Source organism: Periplaneta americana, chromosome 16 (assembly GCF_040183065.1).
Source record: "Periplaneta americana isolate PAMFEO1 chromosome 16, P.americana_PAMFEO1_priV1, whole genome shotgun sequence".
In the NCBI taxonomy this organism is placed as follows: Eukaryota; Metazoa; Arthropoda; class Insecta; order Blattodea; family Blattidae; genus Periplaneta; species Periplaneta americana.
The window spans coordinates 172,723,118-172,747,061 of NC_091132.1; the positions used below are offsets into that span (position 1 = coordinate 172,723,118).

The 23,944-nt window shown below is 36.4% G+C and overlaps 3 protein-coding genes across 5 annotated transcripts in view; 1 reads left to right on the forward strand and 2 right to left on the reverse strand.

Moving 5' to 3' along the window:
* Nucleotides 1-23,944, forward strand: part of LOC138691942 (zinc finger protein 239-like) — a 196,293-nt gene that overhangs the window by 50,767 nt on the left and 121,582 nt on the right. The gene's annotated exons all lie outside the window — the stretch shown is intronic.
* On the reverse strand, nt 1,799-12,703 carry LOC138691934 (zinc finger protein ZFP2-like). 3 transcript variants are annotated; one of them, XM_069814588.1, is made up of 4 exons: nt 12,500-12,703; nt 12,053-12,169; nt 7,072-7,145; nt 1,799-3,167 (listed from the first exon to the last, which is right to left on the reverse strand). In XM_069814588.1, the coding sequence occupies exons 1-4, from the start codon at nt 12,590-12,592 to the stop codon at nt 2,066-2,068; spliced, it is 1,386 nt and encodes a 461-aa protein (XP_069670689.1). In that variant the 5' UTR covers nt 12,593-12,703; the 3' UTR covers nt 1,799-2,065. The 3 variants fall into 3 exon arrangements, with proteins under 3 accessions (XP_069670689.1, XP_069670690.1, XP_069670691.1); XM_069814589.1 differs by lacking the exon at nt 12,500-12,703 and adding an exon at nt 9,251-9,457 and having other exon boundaries at nt 12,053-12,174; XM_069814590.1 differs by having other exon boundaries at nt 3,059-3,159.
* The window catches only part of LOC138716463 (zinc finger protein 841-like), a 45,243-nt gene continuing 39,189 nt past the window's right edge, over nt 17,891-23,944 (reverse strand). The window contains exon 8 of the mRNA XM_069849576.1: nt 17,891-21,666. Within this exon, the coding sequence (XP_069705677.1) occupies nt 20,421-21,666 (1,246 nt within the window). The 3' untranslated portion in view covers nt 17,891-20,420. The remainder of the gene's footprint in view (nt 21,667-23,944) is intronic.

Below are 23,944 nucleotides of genomic sequence, written 5' to 3' on the forward strand. Positions count from 1 at the left end.
GTGTAAGAGGGCCTTAGACTAGAAATGTTTAGTTTAAATGTAGTTCTGTTTATAAGTATGCATAAGGTGTAATTATTTGACTTATTTGAACTGTTGTATCAGTGAAGCGGGGTGAGTCAGCGAAGTTATGGTTTTACAGTGCAGTGAACAGTTCGGATCAGTGATAATTTATAGCGTCAATGAAATGTGTCCTATAGTGTCAGTGAAATGTGTGCTAAAGTGTCAGTGAAATGCGTCATAGTGCCACTACAGGGAGTGAGATGAGAGTAAAGTGAAAGACTATTGACACTTATGTAGGACCTATACATAATTATGTAGGTTGTATTGTAAAATTAGGTATTTTATTTATGTTTTATTATTATTATGTTAAATTGTATTGTGTATTCTTATTGTATTGTGTATAAAATTGTATATGTATTGTAAAATTGTATTGTGTAAATTTTATTGTGTATTGCTTATCATTTTATTGTGTATTGTTTATATTGTGTATACCATTGCCAACGGGTGCTTGCCCATTTGCAGTGTAAATAAATACATACATACATACATAAGGAAGCATGGCTCTTGAGATTCTTTGCGATGATATCCGCTGCAGATGGTCCATCTAGTTGGCCTGGTAATTTTGTATATTGTGGAGAATTGGCTTTAGTCCCAGTTCTTCTATTACGTTCTCATTTCGTTTATGGTCTCATCTTGTATATCCCGCTCTATGTAGCATAAATCGCATCTCATTAACTATTAGTCTGCTTTCATCCCTTCTTATTGTCCAGGTTTCGCTACCATAGCTTAACCCTTAAATTCGTAAAGTATCCTATAGGATACAACATTTTAATATATACTATAATTTTAATAGAACAATAAAGAAAAACTCGTAGGAAAATTAAATATCCAAAATTACACAATACTATAATATTGTACAACATATAAAACAAGAACATTGCGATAGTTGTTTCATTTACAGTCGGATACGGTTTAATAATCTAATGCGAGAAATGAAGTTTTTCCAATTTAAGGATTAACACTGGTCTTGCACGGGTTATATAGAGAACATATGAATATGAATACACCACGATAAACCTGGTAGGAGAAAATACAATTGAAGTAATAGGCCTTATGGTTGGAGCGCGCGGAACTATTCCCGGTTTCTTCTTCCAGACCTGGCAACGTTTCGGCCTACAGAGGAAGGCAATTGATGACATCGTTCTTGCAGCTCTGAGAGGATCAATATTTATACTCCACAACCATCTCTACGGTCAACAATGATCTTCAACTAATTAATTAGTAGCTACTTATTTATTCAGTCATTTCTTGTCGTTGTTGTAAGACTCCCTTCAACTTTAACATATGTATGTTATTTATACTTCCAACTGCCTATTGCTCAATATGCTCTGTCTCTGTGGCAGCCTGTTAATACAGGGAGCTGTTATCGTTTAGATAAATAAATAAAAATAATAGCCCTTTCCTTGTTTTGCGGCATTATTGCTTGTTTCTATATCTATTTTATATTATGTATATTATGTATTCGATTTTTAACTACAAAATTACATTTTCTTACGTATCTATCAGTACAATTATTACAAGTCACGCTACTCTTGTAAATTCTTAAAGACAGTACAGTAGGATGCATAATTAAGCTGTGAACAATCACGTTTCTAAGGTCGTATGATTCGTAACAATTTTTGTGATAAATGTGTAAGAATACTGTAATTTCAGTTAAAAAGTCGAAAACAAAATCTGTACAAAGTAATTAACAATACATTTTTAGTTTCAGAACACTAGCCGAACAAAGAAATGATACTTCTGAATAGTTCCTCCTTTATTTGTAATATTCCTTTACCCTTAAAACTGAAGAAAAAGGTATTTAACTAGCAACTTCAAATTAGTGTCACTCTGAAAATATTGAGATTAGGACATAGTATGTTTATATCACATTTTTTCCTCACAAATAAGCTACGTGAGTGGCGGTAAATCGTCGTGAATCAGCCTGAATCAGTATATTATTCCAACATTTCTTAATATGCCGCTGCACTGTCTGCAGTAGGGTCAATATTACCTTCAGCTATAATCACTGAGAAGCGGTAGTCAATGTGCTCTCAACAGAGTGATGACATGGATGTCTTTTGAGATATCCCAATTCTGAGAAGCTATTGCCGCAAATATCGCATTTGAATGGTTTCTCGCCCGTGTGCTTGCGTAGATGTCTCTTCATAGTCCCTGACTGAAAAAACCTGTGACCACAAATCTCACATATGTAGCGTTTGTCTCCTGTGTGCTGGCGTACATGAGTCGTGCGATGCGTGGTATTTGCGAAACTTTTACCACAGACATGGCATTTGAACGGCTTTTCTCCTGTGTGCTGGCGTATATGTACTTTAAGGTACGCAGATCCCACGAAACTTTTATCGCAGAGATGGCATTTGAACGGTTTTTCGCCTGTGTGCAGGCGTATGTGTATTGTAAGGTACCGAGAATCTGAGAAACATTTACCACAAGTGACGCATTTGAATGGTTTTTGGCCTGTGTGCTGGCTTAAATGTCTTTTCAGGGATACTGAACGCAGAAATCTTTCACCACAAACATCACACTTGTAGCGCTTGTCTCCCGTGTGCCGGCGTACATGCATTGTCCGATGCCTGGAATTTGAGAAACATCTACCACACACATGGCACTTGAACGGCTTTTCGCCCGTGTGCTGTCGCTGATGTATTTTGAAGTGTGAAGGATCTGAGAAACTTTTACAACACACGTCGCATGTGAATGGTTTTTCGCCTGTGTGTTGGCGAAGATGTCGTTTCAGGGAATATGAGCGTGAAAGAATTTGGCCACAAATATCACATTTAAATCCCTTTTTTTCCGCGGCTTTTTGTACGAATGATTTTTCATGTGTATGACACACCAAGTCTCTCTGCAGAGTTTCGAAAGATCTAGAAGAATTTGTACAGTTCACTGAACTGTCGTTGGTTTCTGTTGTCGGAATTCTGTCCTTTTCATCCTTTCTTAGAAGCAATTCCTTCAGTATTTCACAGCGAATATTGTCATAAGAAGGTTTTTCTGAGGAAACGCTTAACTCCTGCATTTGTTGACTGGTAACACGATCATTTTGGGCCCGGTTGTGGCAGTGCGATGTGTTTTGAGTCCAAAGCCCCCTGCTATGAGTACCTGCAACACTACAACAAAGTACTGCAGGAGTAGGGCTATATAAAAATCACACAGGGAATGTTACATTAAACTGACTGCTTCATCACGTTAAACAACCGTCATCCTTCTATTGAAAAGTGTACTTTATAGGCCTCTGTTAAGGGTATATATATGTGAACGACCACAAATATTATCTGAAAGTGCAGGCCCTAAATTTCTAAAAGTTTATAGGGAAATGAACTTATAATTGGACAAAAATTACAAGGTACCGCAACAAGACTTATTAGGACTTAAATATCTGATAAAAGTATAAAAAAGATTATTAATAATATTTTTTAGAATTCACCTTTAACTTTAAATTAAATTTTGCAAAAGTTGAAAATTTTCACACATTATTTCATAACTGCACAACCATTAGAGATAGAATTCTGAAAATTTCTACTCTGATTTAGCATTCATTTATGCAAAAGGTAGACTATAATAATGCCCATTTCTTTGAAAATAGAAAAATTAGGTCACAAAATATTATGTAAATTTTAATATATTTTATATAGGATAAATAAAAAATAATTGTATTAAAATAAACAACTCTGAGACTACTCTAATTTTCAGAAATAACTGTTTATTACATGCAGGAAAAATATTAAAGTTGTCAGAGAGATCATAACAATGTTATGGTTACCAAACGATGTAACTGCAGGATTTTTTTTTTTTATATTTTGATAAAACTGGTTTGAAAAATATTATTAGTAACCTTTTTTATAATTTTATCAGATATGTAAGTTGGAATAACTCATGTTGTGGTACCTTGTAATTCTTTTCCAATAGTGAGTTAATTTTCTTATAAATTTTCAGAACTTTAGAGCCTGCAGTTTCTGATATTTGTGGTCGTTCATGTACATATACCCTTAAGCAATGGGAAACCTGATGCTTGGATTTCCTTTTGAGGGACGTACCTGGTACAGTTTCTTGAACTTTGGATAATTTTCGCCATTTGGTGTCATATAATAATAAGGTAGGTGTCCCTGATATGGCCATGCTAAGGTTTGAGAATTTTTCTAGCCACCATTTTGAACAAAAAAATGTAAACCACTTTTTTGTTACTCTACTCGTTCTCAGTCTAATGGACTTTCTTAAAACAATTTTCTTTTCCCATAAAAATAGCTTTAATTGTCCAAAAGTCTACGTAGTGGCCATTTCAGGAACATGTGCACATGATATGGCCACCCTTGCTCCATGTTCTACAAATTGTGATTGTTTTCAGTTTGATAGCGCAGTTGTGCTAAAATTAAATAATTTTGGTGTAAAATGAATAACATGACACTTAATAACCTTTTTTATAATTCAAAAGCGTAGTCAAAACAGGTTTACCATAAAAAATAAGTTGTATTTCTTAAAATACAAAATTTTTGCGTAATCCCAGCTATAAGGCATGTAAAATTGCCAGGTGAAAAAATAAAAGTGAAATGAACTTCATATGGCCATAGTGCATTTGATGTGGCCATATCAGGAGCAGGTAAGCTTTCACGAAAACCGTTTGATTACGAACAACTCGTAAAAAATACGCCATCAACGACAACACCAATCAACAGAACATTAAAAACTGAATGGAGTACGATGGTTTTCATGAAACAAGTCTTTGAAAAACATGCATAAAACAAAGGAGACTTGCCAGAGAAAAATAAGTCGTCACATGAAAACCGCAAAACAGGCAACTGACGCCATATTGCTCAACCTGACTGGATGGAAAACGATCAAGTGACATACCAGGATGTCCTTTCACTGGATGCTGCTGCAATTTAGCGGATTTTTTGGTTAACTAACTCACAATGGGGGGGGGTGCCCATATAAGGAACACGGCCATAACAAGAGCACCCACCTTAATTGTCCAACTGTTAGGCTGTATGATTCATGAATTCAATACTGACAGGTGTCATCCAGTCAAAGCTTGAACAGAACCAGGATTTATCATCAGACTGATACCTGGTAAGACTCGGGGCTTGGAGCCCCAGGAACTTCTAATATTAGCATCAGCAACCCATAATAACCAAGACTTCATCCCAATCTCTTTTTAAGTAGGCTTGGTTGGGGTACTTGGGCTATAAAATAGCCTTTCTTAACTTTAGTGACCCATAGCCTGTTATTTTTAGTGGGTTATTTTACGACGCTTTATCAACTGCTGTGGTTGTCTAGCATCTGAATGATATGAAGGTGATGATAATAATAATAATAATAATAATAATAATAATAATAATAATAATAATACGATGTAAAAGTGAGAATTTTTCTCTGTCCCATCAGTCTTACATCGTATGATGACGCAGAATACATGCATGGAAATATCATATGTATTTCGGTGCATTAAAATAATATATATGATATGCGTAAATCACTTCGTGATATAAGACGGCACTTATTCCGTCGGATCCCGGCCAACTAGTCACTCATAACGAGTGCACCTCCGCACATGTGTGGACTTCAGTCCTACGTTCATAGACATCTAGGATGTAGTGCAGAGGGCGGCCACTAGAGGGAACCCAAGAGTTGGAACTTAATCTGAGACGATTCTGTCCGACGCCGGGGTGGTATCAGGTGTGGCTTAGTGGATAAAACATCAGCACGTAGAGCTGAAAACCCGGGTTCAAATCCCGGCGCCGGAGAGAATTTTTCTCCGTTCCATTACTCTTACATCGTATGATGACGCAGAATATCTGCATGGCAATGTCATATGTACTTCGGTACATTAAAATAATATATATAATATATATAAATAATAATAATGATTTATTTAACCTGGCAGAGTTAAGGCCATACGGCCTTATCTAATACTCAACCAGGAGTAAAACTCTGTTACAGAAAACACTACAAATTTACAAAGTACACTACAATTTTACACACAAAACTGAATAAGATAATAATAATAAAATGTAAACAAGTAAGTACAAATCAGACATAATACATAACATACAGAAAGAAAGGAAAAAGCATAATAATATGTCAACAGCTGCTCAAAACAAATGAGACATACAAAGTATAAAAAAATAAGACAATTCTTGATAATAATAATAATAATAATAATAATAATGATTTATTTAACCTGGCAGAGTTAAGGCCGTACGGCCTTCTCTAACACTCAACCAGGAGTAAAACTGCGTTACAAAAAACACTACAAATTTACAAAGTATACTACAATTTTACACACAAAGCTGAATAAGATAATAAAACGTAAACAACAAGTAAGTAGAAATCAGACATAATATATAACATACAGAAAGGAAGGAAAAAGCATAATGAACTGTGAACAGCAGATCAAAATAAATGAGACATACAAAGTATAAAAAATTAAGACAATTATTGATAATAATAATAATAATAATAATAATAATAATAATAATAATAATGATAAAAAATAAGAATAGTAATAATAATAGTAATAATAATAATAATAGTAGTAATAAAATAGTGCAGTACAAAGCATACAATGAATACAATATTTTTAAGTACACACAGTAAGGAAAATTATGATTATATATAGCTCATGTTATCACATTATAGATATACCATTATCGGAAAATATGAAAACAAAAACATAAAATAAGTTGAATATCACTAGAACATAAAAAAATGTGAATACGTGGAAACATGCAATACAACACTTGTCATAATAGGAAGTTAGTTTGGCAGCTCGTCATAAGATAAATTTCTAACTTGGATTTCAAAGATTTCAATGTTCGGCAAAATGGGTCCTGGGTCTAGCGTCGAAAGTTACCCAAGATCTGCTTGTAATGTGTGGAACGAAAACCCCGGAAAATACCTCAACCAAAATTTGAACCCGGGTCCGCTACTTTCACGGCCAGGCATGTTAACCCCGTAGCCTGTTACCATGAACTCGTGAGGACAGGGACAAAGTGTAGATCGGCAAACTACACTCACCTCCTCTCATTATCGTCCAGTCTGTCTTCCATTTTCAGCTCTCCTTTCTGTGTGTTGGTTTTGCCCCAGTCTTCCTGAAAAAGAGAAGTACAGACAAAACTCAAACATGTTCGATTATACCACTTGCTTCCGTGTTAAAGTTTCTGAGACAAGACTAGCCTTTCTAAAGAGACTAAGTTCTTGTTCCCTCCTGAAGCATATTACCTACCATACACTCAATTTCTTTTCGTGTTTTCTTTGTCATCCACAGTGACGCAAATGGTACCACACTCAAGTTAGGGTAAAATGGGCAAAGATGCCATACTCTTTATTACACTCAAAATTTTACTAATTAACGGCATATATAACATGTAATAATGAATGTAATATTTCGTGTGACATTCATTCTATACGTAAATAGGATTGTTTTTGTTAATTGATATCATGATAATTTATTATAAACAAAACAATAATACAATGCAGAGGGGCATCTGTGGCACGTGGTTGGTGAAAGATGCCCCATTAGTAAATGGATTCAAACAAAAGTTCTAAATCTAGAGAACACAGGAAATATAAAAAGCCACAATGGATATAATTTTCTTAATGTAATGTACATTGATTTTTTCTACATTTTCACGTTTTTCGCACGTTTCAACACCTTTTTATTCGATTGTTTTCTGCCACAGTCAATGCAAAATGTCCCAAAAATTGTGCAATTTTCATGCAGCCACTTTTTGCATGCAGAACACTGTAGCCAGTCACATTCTTCTTTGGTAAGATAATAATAGTCCTTACACTCCTTGCGGGTGTCATCATTGTCATCAGAAACACCACCAACTTGGCTGCCCGAGTCCTCTGAATCACTGGAAAGTACAATTTCAGTTGATCTTTTTGGAACCTTCTTGGGCTTTGGTAACTGTTTATTTTTCACGGTAATGTCTTGCCTAGCCTTTATATTGTCAGCACTTGTCAAAATCTGCCCATGGATGTTCCTTTTAGCTCTTAACAGTTTTGTTTTTGCAATCATCGGTGGAGGGGAGAGTTCCATGAGGATCTTAGTTGGCGTTTCTTCAGTGGGTGATGAAGGATTGACAGATGAATATGCATTTGAACAGGAAGGCTGTGAAATGATATCTGAATTTGGCAAGGAAGACTGAGGTTTCTGCTGAGTTTCATGCGATCGACTTGAAGCTGCTGAAGATTCTGGTACACAGGAGCTGTTGTCCGATACTGCAAACGCATAATCTGGAATGCTATTGTCATTGACAGGGTATATTCCATTAATTGCATTGGAATTTGTTCCAGCTTGCCCCATGCCTTTCCCAGCAGTGTACCAAATTGCAAGCAGGTGATTTTACGGCCCTGATTAGCCATAAACCAGGAATTACATTCTTCATTGTAAAATCCCTTCAGCGACTTGAAAAAAGTTCTATCAAGAGGTTGCAGATATTTGGTGGAATGCGGGGGAAGGCACAACAGTAGGATGTCATTGTCTCTTGCGAATTCCAACATTTCGTACTGATTGCAGTGGGAAGCATGACCGTCTAGTATCAAAAGTACTTTGCCCGGAGCTTTTCAAGGGATAAAGTGGTCTCTCAGCCAGGCCATACATATACTGTTATGGAAATAAGCAGATTCTTTGTTCATAATTACCTTGGAATCTGCAGGCATTCCATCTTCAAATTCTGATTTCTTGTTTACTCCTTTGAAAATACAAACCGGTGCAGAAAATTTCCCTCCGCATTGCAACAGGCTATCAATGTTATTGTGTCCCCTTTTTCTCCACTTGTTAATCTACAGACCTCTTTGGAACCTTTCGTGGCTACTACTTTGCCTACGTTGTTGATCACCTGAAGACCTGACTCGTCTACATTAAATATATTGCCAGGTTTATTAGCCAAATTATGTTCAAGCACGGTCGATTTTAATAAGTTGAAATACTGATGTATAACATCCCTATTAAGACCTTCCGCTCGTGCAATGGAGAGTCCCTCTGACTGTCTGATACTAGGATCAGGATGTCGCAGCTTGAAAGATCTAAACCAGTCATATCCTGCCCTCCCTTTGGTGAATTTGCCATGCAGGCCTAGCTTCTCACTAAATGAATATGCCAGGATTCTCACATCACGGCTAGTGGGTGCAAATCCACAACCTTCAAGTCTCTTAATATGATTAACGACACGAATTTTATTTTCGTTACCTAAAATGCCATACGGCCCAAGTCCCAGTTTCTTCGTTGAATTTTTCATAATTCTTCTACGAAGAGTCCGTGACAGTATGCCATATTGTCTACTTGCTTCATGAACTCCAATTTTCTCATCTCGTACTGCAGCTATAGCCATAATTAGAGATTCTTCACTCCACCTCTCTCGATCAGAATTGACTTTTTTAATATATATTTTCCCATCTGAAAGCAATATAATGAACATATGTTATTATTATTATTATTATTATTATTATTATTATTATTATTATTATTCAGTTTCTGTCAGATGCGTTTCCAATTCACTGTGGGCTAAAGCAGGGAGATGCACTATCACCTTCACTTTTTAACTTCGCTCTAGAATATGCCATTAGGAAAGTCCAGGAGAACAGAGAGGGCTTGGAATTGAACGGGTTACATCAGCTGCTTGTCTATGCGGATGACGTGAATATGTTAGAAAATCCACAAACAATTAGGGAAAACACGGGAATTTTACTGGAAGCAAATAAAGAGATAGGTTTGGAAGTAAATCCCGAAAAGACAAAGTATATGATTATGTCTCGTGACCAGAATATTGTACGAAATGGAAGTATAAAAATTGGAAATTTATCTTTTGAAGAGGTGGAGAAGTTCAAATGTCTTGGAGCAACAGTAACAAATATAAATGATACTCGGGAGGAAATTAAACACTGAATAACTATGGGAAATGCCTGTTATTATTCGGTTGAGAAGCTTTTATCATCCAGTCTGTTGTCAAAAAATCTGAAAGTTAGAATTTATAAAACAGTTATATTGCCGGTTGTTCTTTATGGTTGTGAAACTTGGACTCCCACTTTGAGAGAGGAACATAGGTTAAGGGTGTTTGAGAATAAGGTGCTTAGGAAAATATTTGGGGCTAAGCGGGATGAAGTTACAGGAGAATGGAGAAAGTTACACAACACAGAACTGCACGCATTGTATTCTTCACCTGACATAATTAGGAACATTAAATCCAGACGTTTGAGATGGGCAGGGCATGTAGCACGTATGGGCGAATCCAGAAATGCATATAGAGTGTTAGTTGGGAGGCCGGAGGGAAAAAGACCTTTGGGAAGGCCGAGACGTAGATGGGAGGATAATATTAAAATGGATTTGAGGGAGGTGAGATATGATGATAGAGACTGGATTAATCTTGCTCCGGATAGGGACCGATGGCGGGCTTATGTGAGGGCGGCAATGAACTTCCGGGTTCCTTAAAAGCCAGTATGTAAGTAAGTAAGTATTATTATTATCATTATTATTATTTTATTATTATTATTAATTAAACATATTTTTAATTTCTTTCTTGTATTGCAATCATTTTCAAAGGTCCTAAATACATGCCGTGTAATTCTATTCAAGTGTTTTATTACATTTTTATGTCTGCAAATTAATAACTTGCGAATATTATGTGAGATAATATCATTCTTAACATTTTAAAAATATAATTGAATGGAATTCATGTCAAAAACCAGTGGGGCATCATTGCCCACTCAGTGGTGGGGCATCTTCCCTGATCGTGTGGTGCAAAGATGCCTCGGGCGATCACGTGACTCCCGCGTGTACGATGTGAGATTCTAACACAAAGACACAATGCACAAAATAGTGTTCTTCCAGTATGCTAGTTAGCAATCACACACTGTTCTTAATTTCCGATCAGTTTATCGTCAAAAATCACGTCTAGAAAACATTTTGAATAAATAAAATGTGTGCTTACCTTGCAAACAATGCCACAACGCTGTAAGAGAAAGAAACTATGCGACCACCACTTGAACTGACTCACAAAGTACTGTGCTTTCACTAGAGTAGCATGTGCTGCCATCCTGAGTCATCAGTTGGAAGCATTTAGAGGTGGGGCGTCTATGGCACTGGGGCGTCTTTGCCCATTTTACTACATCCTGAGAGCCCGGGTTCGATCCCTAATAAGGTTATGCATTAACAGCTCAGGCAAGTACAAAGTTGTGTGTTGTTTTGAATGTGATCAGTGTTTAAGGAAATATGTGTCTTAGTGTAAAAACATGTTGGAGTTGTTATCTCGCCTCTCCAAGTAGCGCTCCGAAGCAGTTCACCTCGCCATTATGCGGCCAATGAGTAACAGGTCTCAGATTCTCCATGAACACAACGTGATGAATACTAATTAATTTATTGATCGTACCTATTAGTACTTTAAAAATGTTTCCAGATTCTGACAGTGATAGTGATTTATGTATGAGTAGTGCAATGAATGGTGATTAGTTTCCAACACAAGGAGAAAATGCAGCGTGCATCCAGCCAATAAGGAACGCACAAAACTTGGTGAATTCTATAAATTATATCAGCAGCTTAAGGCATTTCCAGATTGATTTTACGAATATTTAAGAATGTCTCGCTCAATGTTCAATTACATCTTGATGCTAATAGAACCTAAAATCCAAAAAGTGTACATATATAAACAACCAATCAGTGCTGAAGAGAGGTAATTAATAATTATACAGTATATAATAATGCACTATTATCAAAATGTATTACTTATTATTAGCAAAAATCTTTCACTCTCAATCACAATAAGAAACATATATTCCTTCCAAATATTGCACGAACGTTGTGACGTCGGTATAAATACTTTTGTTCTGAAAACGAAATGAATAGTAAATAATAATAATAATAATAACAATAATAATACCTTTAAAAATGAACATTGAATATAATAATTAAAACAGCTGTAGCTACTGACGCACCGTATATTACTACTACTGCTATTACTGGTGCTGTGGATAACTCAGGTTTATGTTCTCCACTCACCTGAATTTCAGACTTCACTGAAGTTTCTTCACATTTCACCTCCGATAACGGATCATCGCTGGGGTCCACACTCTCTGTCTTTATCCCAGGGACGTACACGTTCATAAAATTCTCATCCTGCAGATGATATACAGTTTAAATTTTGTTATACATCATTAGAGTGGCAAGTGCATTATAACGGTACTAGATACATGTTCAGTTCTAAAGGGTAACTTGCGTTACTATTGAAAATAAACGTTAAGATTAGAAGACATGGCGAAACTAGAGCTGAGGTGGTTTCTGTGATTTCCAAATGAAAATCATTGAAGTTATAAAGTGTGTGTGTGTGTGTGTGTCTGCGTGGTGCGTGTGTGTTTATGTGTGTGTGCATGATGTAAGCGCAGTACGAACAAAACTACCTCTGTACTAGTTGAGTTACGTGAAATTAGTCTTCTCGTGTAGGCCTACCTCCAATACAGATTTATCTTCTTTGTCTGAGTCCTCATTTGTTTGTACGGCCAACGGATCGAACTCTGGTTCTGTCTTGAACACATCCATCATAGCTGAAATTGTAGCCTAATTCATTTGTGTTTGCAGAACTTCTACGGCTCTGTTAGAAAGTTCAATAGCGTGTGTTGGATTATTGTTATACATCAGTGACTGCCTTCCTACATCCACTACGTTGTAATCAAACGATACGGTATATACCGGGATCAATTATGCCGTGAATCATTGTGGTTTTATATTTCTTATGGAGAGCAGCCTATGCTAAAAGATGATGCGTACAGTTACAGATTAGAATGTAATAAATAATCTGCTTTTGTGTATAGCGTATTCTGTTTCTGCTTCTTCCTCTTCCTATTATTATTATTATTATTATTATTATTATTATTATTACTACTACTTAGTAGTAGTAGTAGTAGTAGTAGTAGTAGTAGTAGTAGTAGTAGTAGTAGGCACTTTTCAATGCTAATAATTTATTTTGTGTGCACAAGGTTGGAATTTTGAAGTAAGAGGGAAAGGAAGGAATCCGTGTTCTGAAAATTGTCCTATACTTCTTTTCCTACCAGTACGAAAAATGGAACTTTACGTTATAGTGATCTAGGCCTAGAACTTTGGTATTCTTTCTTGGATGGGACCAAGTTATTGATAACAAATCTCTCCTGCCCGTCATCTATTTGTTCAATGACGATAACTATGTGCCTTGTAATGAGCATATTGTCTGCATCTCAAACATACAGCAATTAACAAATAAAACAAAAATTATATAGTTTGAAACAAAATATTGTACGTAACTCCTTAAGAAAGCGTTTTAACGGTACTCGTCAGGATATTCCGGACATTCCACTCGTACAGTGAATACTTCCTTTCTTAAGGCTGTATCAACTACTAGGTTATTTAGCATCGATTTTTATTTTATCGGGTTATTTTACGACGCTGTATCAATATCTAGGTTATTTAGCATCTGAATGAAATGAAGGTGATAATGCCGGTGAAATGAGTCCGGGGTCCAGCACCGAAAGTTACCCAGCATTTGCTCGTATTGGGTTGAGGGAAAGCCCCGGAAAAAACCTCAACCAGGTAACTTGCCCCCACCGGGATTCGAACCCGGGCCATCTGGATTCACGGCCAGACGCGCTGACTGTTACTCCACAGGTGTGGACTTTAGCATCGATGGAATTGGTGATAGCGAAATGGTATTTGGCCAGAAGAGGCCGATGATTCGCCATAGGTTAGGCTACCTGACGTTCGCCTTACGATTGGGGAAATCTCGGAATAACACCCAACCAGATAATGAGCCGAAACGGAAATCGAACCTACGCTCTAGTGCAACCCCGGATCAGCTGGCTAACCCGGTACAGCATCAGCCTATTATTATTATTATTATTATTATTATTATTATTTCCATAATCTGAAAGTATGGTGTAGCGGTCTTTATTGTAATACTAAATCATCATCCTGATGTCCACCTTCCCCCCCCCCCCCCCCGCTGGACTGCTGTTTGTTACTGCAACACTTCCACTACATATTCCGCCGTTGAGCTCAATGTAAACTGTGATCCAGAGACCACTCATTTGGTCATAAAAATTATTTTAGGAAATATAGGAAACGAATGTACAGAATAGCCTATCAAGTTTTCTGTGCATAAGAAGCTATTTTAATCTTACCTGTCCTCGATTCACTCAGAAGTTACTGTAATAACATTATAGCATTATGTCCATCTAGAGAAACTACACTTTCCATCGGTGAAATAATAACTAATTATACAAATCGGTTAATTTAGCTTCAGATAGTACTTCATACAAACAAAGAAACATTCTCTGTAGGCTATGTTTCATAGCTTTCGATTGTTGTTGTCCAAAAGCCCTTATAGACGAAGTCTTTTGTTTTTTATTTCATTACACCGTCTTAGATGGTGTTGTTATTGTAATTTTGAAACTCATTTATCTCATTAAATATCAGCCCTATCAAAATGTTGCATGGAATGAAACTTACCGGAAATTATTTTTAAAGAAACTTTTGTATGTAATATTTTTCATGAAAATTAATAATAAAGGAGATATTTCAATTTATTTAATTCAAGCCCCTTATAACCCCTCTTTTAAGTAAAATATTTTGAATTCCATGTAGCCTAAATTCTAAGTTACAACGAACTTAATTTATATTCCAATTTTCATATAAATCGGTTCAGGCATTATCGCGTGAAAAGGTAACAAACATGGAGACAGACAGACATACAAACAAAAATTAAAAAAAAAAACGATTTTCGGTTTCAGAGCGGTTAATTATATATGTTAGGACCAATTATTTTTGGAAAATCGAAAATTACCAGAAAAATTTCGGCTACAGATTTATTATTAGTATAGATTAATAAGAACAAAGGAGTGAAACCAACGAGTTAGAAAGAGAAGACTTTCTCTTTCTAGCTCGTTGAGTGAAACCTAAATATTGTTATGCAAGTTGGCATTGCTTTGACGACGGTTGTATTGCATCCAGTGCATTCTAGCGAGTGACGATTGAACTGACTTCCTAAATCCGGCACCGGTTTATTCGAAAGAGTCGTGTGTTGTTGGTGTGTATTATAAATACGAAGAAAGAGATTTTATGTAGTATTAGTTTTTGTACCCCATTGAGGTAAATTACGAACAACATATAGCTTCATGCAGGTATGTCTAAATACGTTGTTTTATGCATATAAGTTTATTGGCCGTAACGCATTTGAAACTTGCCGAACGTTTTCTATATACCGCAGCCATATTGGGTGTTGGTACTGCATGTTCCGATAATAGGAAAGCTTGTCGGGCGAATGTTAATAATTTATGTTTCCTTGGTAACTTATTGCTTCAATTTAAGCATCGTTGTATATCGAATTTGAAGGTCCGTTTAAACATCACTTCCAGTTTTGTGTCTATTTGGAATTAGTGATTTTATCTCTCGCAAGTCGGTGATCGTCGGATTTGAACCCACGTACCTCGGGGCCAGTGACAAGGTAACTGATAAATTGCAAACTACTACCGAAATTAATACCACTTCATTTTAAAGATACGATGGATATTTTGACGTCGTAGGGTGACATAAGATGGCGGAGTCGTGCGATACATCGTAGTTAACACTGGAACATCCACCGTTGTGGAGTATCTGTTAGCCTACCTGACCGTGCAACTAGCGGGCCCGGGTTAAAATCCTGGTTCTGTTAAGTTACTTGGATGAGGCTTTTCCGGGGTTTTCCCTGTACCCATTAAGAGCAAATGCTGGGTAACTTTCGGCGCTGGACCCCGGACTCATTACACCGGCATTATCACCTTCATATCATTCAGACGTTAAATAACCTAGATGTTGATACAGCGTCGTAAAATAACCCAATAAAATAAAAATAAAAAACCACAATATTGCATTAGGAGTAATGAGGAAATTAGCTGGCAGCACAACATATCGAAAGAAGAGGAAAGTTACCGAACTAACAAATCTATTAGATTAGGATCCTGGTTCTTGAAAAGTAATTTATAATTTAACAATCCCTGTAATAATGTACCTAAAGTAATATAAGATATAATCAGGGAACATTGATTTTCGAAACACACAATAACGGACTGGACAAATTTCTACAGAAGTATTCTAATACTTACAACGAAGAATAATCTGAACCTATTGGAAGACTAGGAAAAATTGGAGAAATTGATGAGTCGAAATTTGGAAATCGAAAATATTACAGCGGACATTTCGTGGAAGAACAGTGGATTTTAGGAGGCATAGAAAGAACAACTGGGAAAAGTTTCTTAGTTCCAATAGATGATAGAACAGAAGACACACTAACATAATACTCGTATAAAAATGGGTCCAAAAAAAGCACCATCATAACAGACTACTGGAAATCATACACTAACATAAAAACCAAAGGCCACAAACATCTAACATCTGCCTCTCACTTCGTGCACGCGAAATAACATCGCCGACTACACACCCAGAAGAGAATTCCATTTCCAGTTTACATACGGTAGCTAAAATCAACTGCGTAAGTTTTAATCACATATTCATTAATATATAGATTTATCATACTAATATTTTATACTCATCACTTTCAGGTTTATATTTCCATTTTAGATCATTTGGCACAAGTCGCCCTCGGGAGCGTAGTTGGTATAGCGCTAGTCTTCTATGCACGAGGTTGCGGGTTCGATCCCGCCCGAGGACGATGGCATTTAAGTGTGCTTAAATGCGACAGGCTCATGTCAGTAGATTTACTGGTTTGTAAAAGAACTCCTGCGGGACAAAATTTCGGCACACCGGCGACGCTAATATAACCTCTGCAGTTGCGAGCGTCGTTAAATGAACCATAATTTTATAAATTTACTAGTTGAAAGAACCCGGCATTGCCCGAGTTATCCTTTTTGCATTTTTTAATTAAACTGGTTGTTAAGACTTTTCGGAAATCTTAAGAGACTCAACTGCAGACAACGAAAACGAATTGTCTATAAAAAGCTTTCCTCCTCGTCCATTAAATGAATCTTTACAGAGCGTCACTTGCATGAAATAATGAACTTCTTAGCCAAATGCCTAAAAGGATTAACTCAATTTAAAACAAATGCAGGTCAGGTAACGAAAGAAAATATTTCATCACGTTACTTACTTTCAAATGTGTTTTAATTTGTATGTATGTATGTGTGTATGTATATGTGTGTGTTTATTTTGGCGTAGTTAAGACCCTCAGGCCTTCCCTTCCACTTCAATATTTCGCAATAGTACTGGTGATTCATGGTAGCAATCCTTGTGATTTCAAAGAATTCAAGAATTCAGTTTGATAAAACACAGCCTGCTCACTATCTACAACTGCATGGAGAAATACATAATACGGTTCTGGACTGCGTAAAGATATTTACTCCATGAATTTTCTAGTTTTAGCCTTCATGATGTGTATCAACAATGTTATTTAATTTCGTGTTATAATTTCCATGGCCCCTGAAAGTCGATGTTCAATACAACAGATAATAATAAAGAACAATTGACTGTAGAAGATTGCATTTTAATTTTACACATGAATGTTTGATCGTATTTATTTTTATTTATTATTGTATTAATTAATTTAAAGTCCATTTTAACAATTTTAATATAGTCTATGTTTTTCTCCTGGTTATGAAGGTTAAATGTGCAAACTTTGGCACATATCGGTCAAAGCGTGTGTATTTGTGTAGAGAACATACACACTATATACATACATACATACATACCCACATTCACTTTTATATATTAATATATTTTGGCAAAATATCAGCTAACAATCCACATTCTGCTTTTATGACCAAGAATAATGTAACAAGTTTACGCATGATAGTGATTGATTACACAAAATGGAACCGTGCATCACGAAATAGCAATCCATTTTAATTTAATTGGGATTACACACAATCTCACAATTACATTATCAAACCACAAATTACACCACATATCACGTAATACAACCCATATGTTTATGAACAATTGTTTCATATAATGTATTTCATTTTAAACAAGTTTTCATTTATGCTCAAACGCAACAGTAATGCACGTTGATATGATTCAGGCAATAAACATATACATGCTTTCCAAATAATTGTACAATGAAATAAAATATATAACTGATAGCTCGTAAATAGTATATTTTAAAATTTTAATGAACTACAAATCATGTTTTTTAAATTTATGACATTTATATCTATGTTTAAATAACTATATTAAGTGATTGGTAAACTTACTCGTGTTAAACTACATAAGCAACTCTGGCTTACAGCTGTTTCGGTGCTTTCACACCATCCTCAGAGCCTATTAGATCTCGGCTCATCTCGAACTTCGCTGCCTGTTGTGGGGATGCGTTTGCGTGTTGAAAAGTGTTGAAACGTGGAGTAAAATAGTGTGTGTGTGTGTGTGTGTGTGTGCGTGCGTGCGTGTTTTTTTTTCATATTGTTCCAGGGTGTTGAGCTTTTTGGTTTTTGGGTTGTATGTGTAGAATTTTCATGTGTGTATTTATGTTATTGTATGTGCGGTCAGCATTAGTTATGAAGCATGTGTACAGAGAGTAACGGAGGACATTTTTAATTTTCTTGAATAAATACCTCATTGGATATGGGAAAAGTGAATTGACTTGCTGTGGTGTCACAAGATGGCAGAAAGTTGTTCATAGGGAGCTTACAGTGAAAGTAAATTGTAAACTCTGTGAAAGTCTGGCAGGTCCATTTTAGAAATTCATAAACTAAATAAAGAAATTACCATTTAAGTTGAACCCAATACCAATAGTTGATTTTAATTTATTTCTTGCATACACTGTATATATTTTAAAAGCCATCCCAACATAAAAATCTTACTGTAAACAAACTGGAACTCCTCGTCTGTACATTGGCGTATCTATATTCCGAGTCTCACAGGTGGAGATGCTCTTACTTCATAGAACACATTTGAATGGCTTCTTGCAAGGTGATAGGAAGAGTAAAATTAACATATATAACGGGTCTCCTAGTAGTGTAGTGGTTAACGTGAGACACTACTAAACCAAGGCATGAGTTCTATTCCCAATGGATCTTCCAATAGGGATATCCTGAACTAGCACCAACAGATAGCGCACGTGCACTATGAGGGATGCGCTTTGCGTGTGCATTTGTTTTTCGGTATATAAACATTGAGGATATACGTAGTGTATTAATATATTAAATACTCTTAAAACAACTGAAAATGGCAAATTTTTGTTATCCTCCTATATATAAAAACCAGGGAAAGCTTTTTTTCTTCAATCAGGTCCCAAAATATTCAGAATATATGCTTTAAACCTTAAAAATATAAGTAATTAAACTACTTCAAGTAAGGAATTGTTGACTACAGTTTCATTTTGGAAGAGGGAACAGAAAAATTAATAAAAACATATGCAACCTCGACAGCGAGCTATGTTAGCTTAGATTATATGCAGTAGTTGTAGGAGTCTCCGAAGTTTACGCCTGCAGTAAACTCTCGATAAACTGGAATGTTCATTATCCAGGACGATCCCTAGTGAAATCCATTTCGTGAATAATGTTTTTAATGTACTGTACCCTAATTATTAAAACCTTGTTTTAAGTTCAAATTTTCAAAATCATCCCACACAGTATTCAAAACTGCATGTCCTTAACCTACAAAACACACGACTAATCGTGATACTACTGCGATCATATTATATCATCCTATTCAAAATTGCATTTGATCTTTCTGCAACTAAAGAAAAAATACAAGGAATTCAATCTCGATAGTCTCTTCCCTATAAAAAAACACATTGGTGGCTGCATATCCTGTTTTTAGCGTACGGTTCTTAAATACTAATTATTAAAGAGGGCAATATTCACTTTCGACATATTTCCTATTTTTTTATTCGTGCATATTGTTCTCAAAGTTCTCGTTTAGCTTCATGAACATTCAATTTACTCGTATCTATACTCTGCATAGTGCAGATTTCCCCACCCATCTCGGGGAATCGCTCAATATTACACAGGTTTACGTTATTATTTATTGTAAATTAAATTAAATTATGAGGTAAGAAAATACTGAATTATATTAAATTATACCAGGTTATACAAAATAACTGTAAATATAAATTTGACGCGCACAGAAAACCAACAAGCGGGAAAATGTAATCAACTGTAGTACATGACAAAACATAGCCCTTCAACATGTTGCGCCGCATGGAACACTCCTGCTATCTGACGGTAAAACTTCGCATAAGATATCCCTATTGAAATATTCCTTCTTGATGGCTTTGGTTTTGACTAAGAATATAAAGGAAATCAGTATATTGTACCGACTTCCTACTGCCAATGAGGATCCTTATGATCGCGCTACACAGAAAGATTGCAGTAGGGGTAATATTACCTTTACTTGTAATCACTTCTTATCGCTAATCAGTGTGACGACATGGATGTCTTTTGAGATATCCCGATTCTGAGAAGCTCTTGCCGCAAATATCGCATTTGAACGGTCTCTCGCCCGTGTGCTGGCGTAGATGTCTCTTCAGAGTTCCTGACTGCAAAAACCTGTGGCCACAAACCTTACATTTGTAGCGCTTGTCTCCAGTGTGCTGGCGTACATGAGTCGTGCGATGCGTGGTATTTGCGAAGCTTTTACCACAGACATGGCATTTGAACGGCTTTTCGCCAGTGTGCTGGCGTTGATGTATTTTAAGATACGAAGAATCTGAAAAACTTTTACCACACACGTTGCATGTGAACGGTTTTTCGCCTGTGTGCTGACGTGCATGTCTCCTCAGAGTTCCTAACAGAACAAATTGTTTTCCGCAAACGTCACACACATAGCGCTTGTCTCCCGTGTGTTGGCGTACATGAGTCGTGCGATGCGTGGTATTTGCGAAACTTTTACCACACACATGGCATTTGAACGGTTTTTCGCCTGTGTGCAGTCGTATATGTATTTTAAGGTACCCAGAATCTGAGAATCTTTTACCACACGTGTCGCATACGTATGGTTTCTCGCCTGTGTGCTGGCGCACATGTCTTTTCAGAGTTCCCGAATTCAGAAATCTCTCATCACAAAAATCACATTTGTAGCGCTTGTCTCCCGTGTGCTGACGGACGTGCATTGTCCGATGCCTGGAATTTGAGAAACTTTTACTACACACATGGCATTTGAAAGGTTTTTCGCCTGTGTGTTGGCGTTGATGTATTTTGAGGTATGAAGGATCTGAAAAACTTTTACCACACACGTCGCATGTGAATGGTTTTTCGCCAGTGTGTTGGCGAAGATGTCGCTTCAGGGAATTTGAATGTAAAAGAATTTTACCACAAATATCACATTTAAATCCCTTGTTTTCCGCGGCTCGGTGTACCAATGACTTGTAACATGTGTTGCTATCCACATGTGTCTGGAGATTTTCGGATGATCCAGAAGACTTTGGACAGATACTGCTGTTTATTGAGTTGTCGTCTGTCTGTGTTGTCCTAAGTCTCTCCTCTTCATCCTTTCTTAGAAGCAATCCCTTCAGTATTCCGCACCCAGTCCTACCATAAGAAGGTTTCTGCGAGGAAACCTTCTGGATTCGTTGACTGGTGACGCGATCGTCCTGGGCCAACTTGTAGCAGTGTGATATGCTTTGAGTCCAAATCCCACTGTTGTGAGTACCTGCAACACTACAACAAAGCATTGCAGGTGTGTATGACAATCACTGCCGGAATGTTACATTATATTGATTGCTTCATCTCGTTCAGGGGTAGCAGAGGTGAATATTTCAAAATACACACAAGTTATCCGATTTGTTTGAAATTGATCATGAATACTAAGTATGTTATTAGTAATGGACATATCAAGTTTCATCTTTGTAAGTACAATAGTTCTGTAAATATTAATAATTTTATAAAACTTTATATCGTTTGATATAAAATGCTCCGTGCACCATATTGTAAGAAATTTTCAATATTTCTTTTTATTTATATATATTCAGAGAAGGTATATAAATAATGATAAGTATTAGTTTATTATGGGAATAATATAATAATATAGTTATCTTGGTTTTAATTCATACTTTTAAGGGCACAAAATCAAAAACTAACATCGGAATATCAAAATAAAGATAATAAAAATGGAAAAAACCAAATTTTCATTTTTTCTTCAGTTTTGTTCGAAAATTTCACATCTGCCTCCCCTTAAATAACTGTCAACCTTCTATTGAAAAGTGCAATTTATAAGGTTCTGTTAAGTGAAAGGAAACCAGATACTTGGATTTACTTTTTGATTACTGGACCTGGTACAGTTTCTTGAACTTTGGATAGCTTTCGCCATTTGGAGCCAAATATATGAAATGATTGTCCAGCACTTGAACTGGACGATTGACGAATTCGATGCTGACAGGTGTCATCCAGTTAAACCTGTAAAAGAGCCAGGTTCCATCCTAAGCCCCAAGGTTCTAATATAAGCATCAGAAACCCATAATAATCTAAAGACTTCATCCCAGTCTATTTTTAGCTATGGTGGGTTGGGGTAATTGGGGTATAAATTTTTTTTTTAAGTTTAGAGACCTAGAGCGTGTAATTTTTTAGTGCGTTATTTTATTTTTATTTTAGTTGGTTATTTAACGACGCTGTATCAACTACTAGGTTATTTAGCGTGGATGAGATTGGTGATAGCGAGATGATATTTGGCGAGATGAGGCCGAGGATTCGCCATAGATTACCTGGCATTCACATTACGGTTGGGGAAAACCTGGGAAAAAACCCAACCAGGTAATCAGCCCAAGCGGGGATTGAACCCGCGCCCAAACGCAAATTCAGACCAGCAGGCAAGTGCCTTAACCGACTGAGTCACGCCGGTGGCTGGGTTATTTTACGATCCTGTTGCGGTTATCTAGCGTCTCAATGACAACAAAGTGATAATGTCGGCAAAATCAATCCAAGGTCCAGTAGCTCTTTTGCTTTTAATGGGTTGAGGGAAACCCCCGGAAATAAGTTCAACCAGATAACTTTTCCTAACCAGGATCTGAGCTCGGGTCCACTCGTTCCACTACCAGGCATGCTAACTCTTACTCCACAGGCGTGAACCCCATAGCTGTTGGCATTAAAAAATTGTCGGGTGAGTTTTTTATACATTAGCTCTGTGACCTTGTTGAATGATTCTATTGCATTTCCAAATATGCTGCTCTTTAACCCATGGAGGTGGAAATTTGAGCGAAATATGTATAATTAAAGTAAAAATGTGCCTTAAAGTCCCAAGCAGGATTTGAACCCTAGTCTGCTTCTTTTCAGAACTAGACATGGTAACCATTAATTTCGCCATATGAGTGGACTGAAAGAGAGAGAGAATAATTTTGCTTGGATGAGAAAATTTCATTTCAAGACTCAGTTGTGAAGGGGTGATATTTTAGTTGCTTCGTAAGCATTCTAAAGGTGTGCTGAACTTGATACACACACAGGTTGCGTATAAAGGTAAAAATACTGGTGCATATGACTGTTGGAAACATATGTTGGCCAAAGCAATTGTGCTGACTCCAAATGTATCACAATAATCAGCCAACCCAACACGATTGCGTGTCAGGAAAGCTACATATATAGGGACATCACTTCATTTTTACCAACATTTTTAACATTAACCTGGCTATACTCGGAAACACTGTTGCCCCCTTCCATTACAGGAGTTTGATGTTACTAGTGCAATATGTAAACAAATCATTTTACTAGGTATAGGAGGAGAGAAAAGTAGTGTATCCATTTATGTTGTAGGGAAATACGATATTACGATTTTCAGTTTGATCATCACTTTTACGGAATTTATCAAAATACAGTAGAGTAGTAACATTTTTTTTTTAAACTCAACTTTTTAGGCGGCTATGTTCGTTATGTAATGTCTACTTTATTTAGCATATTAATTATTGATGTTAACATACAATATAGAGAGTGTATTTAAATTGAGGGGGTC

Coding starts and splice junctions, on each gene's coding strand:
- LOC138691934 (XM_069814588.1), bottom strand. CDS start 12,592: ATGATGGATGTGTTCAAGACAGAACCAGAGTTCGATCCGTTGGCCGTA. Junction 7,146..12,052: donor CAGTGAAGTCTGAAATTCAG/GTGAGTGGAGAA, acceptor TCTCTTTTTCAG/GAAGACTGGGGCAAAACCAA. Junction 3,168..7,071: donor CTGGACGATAATGAGAGGAG/GTGAGTGTAGTT, acceptor ACTTTGTTGTAG/TGTTGCAGGTACTCATAGCA.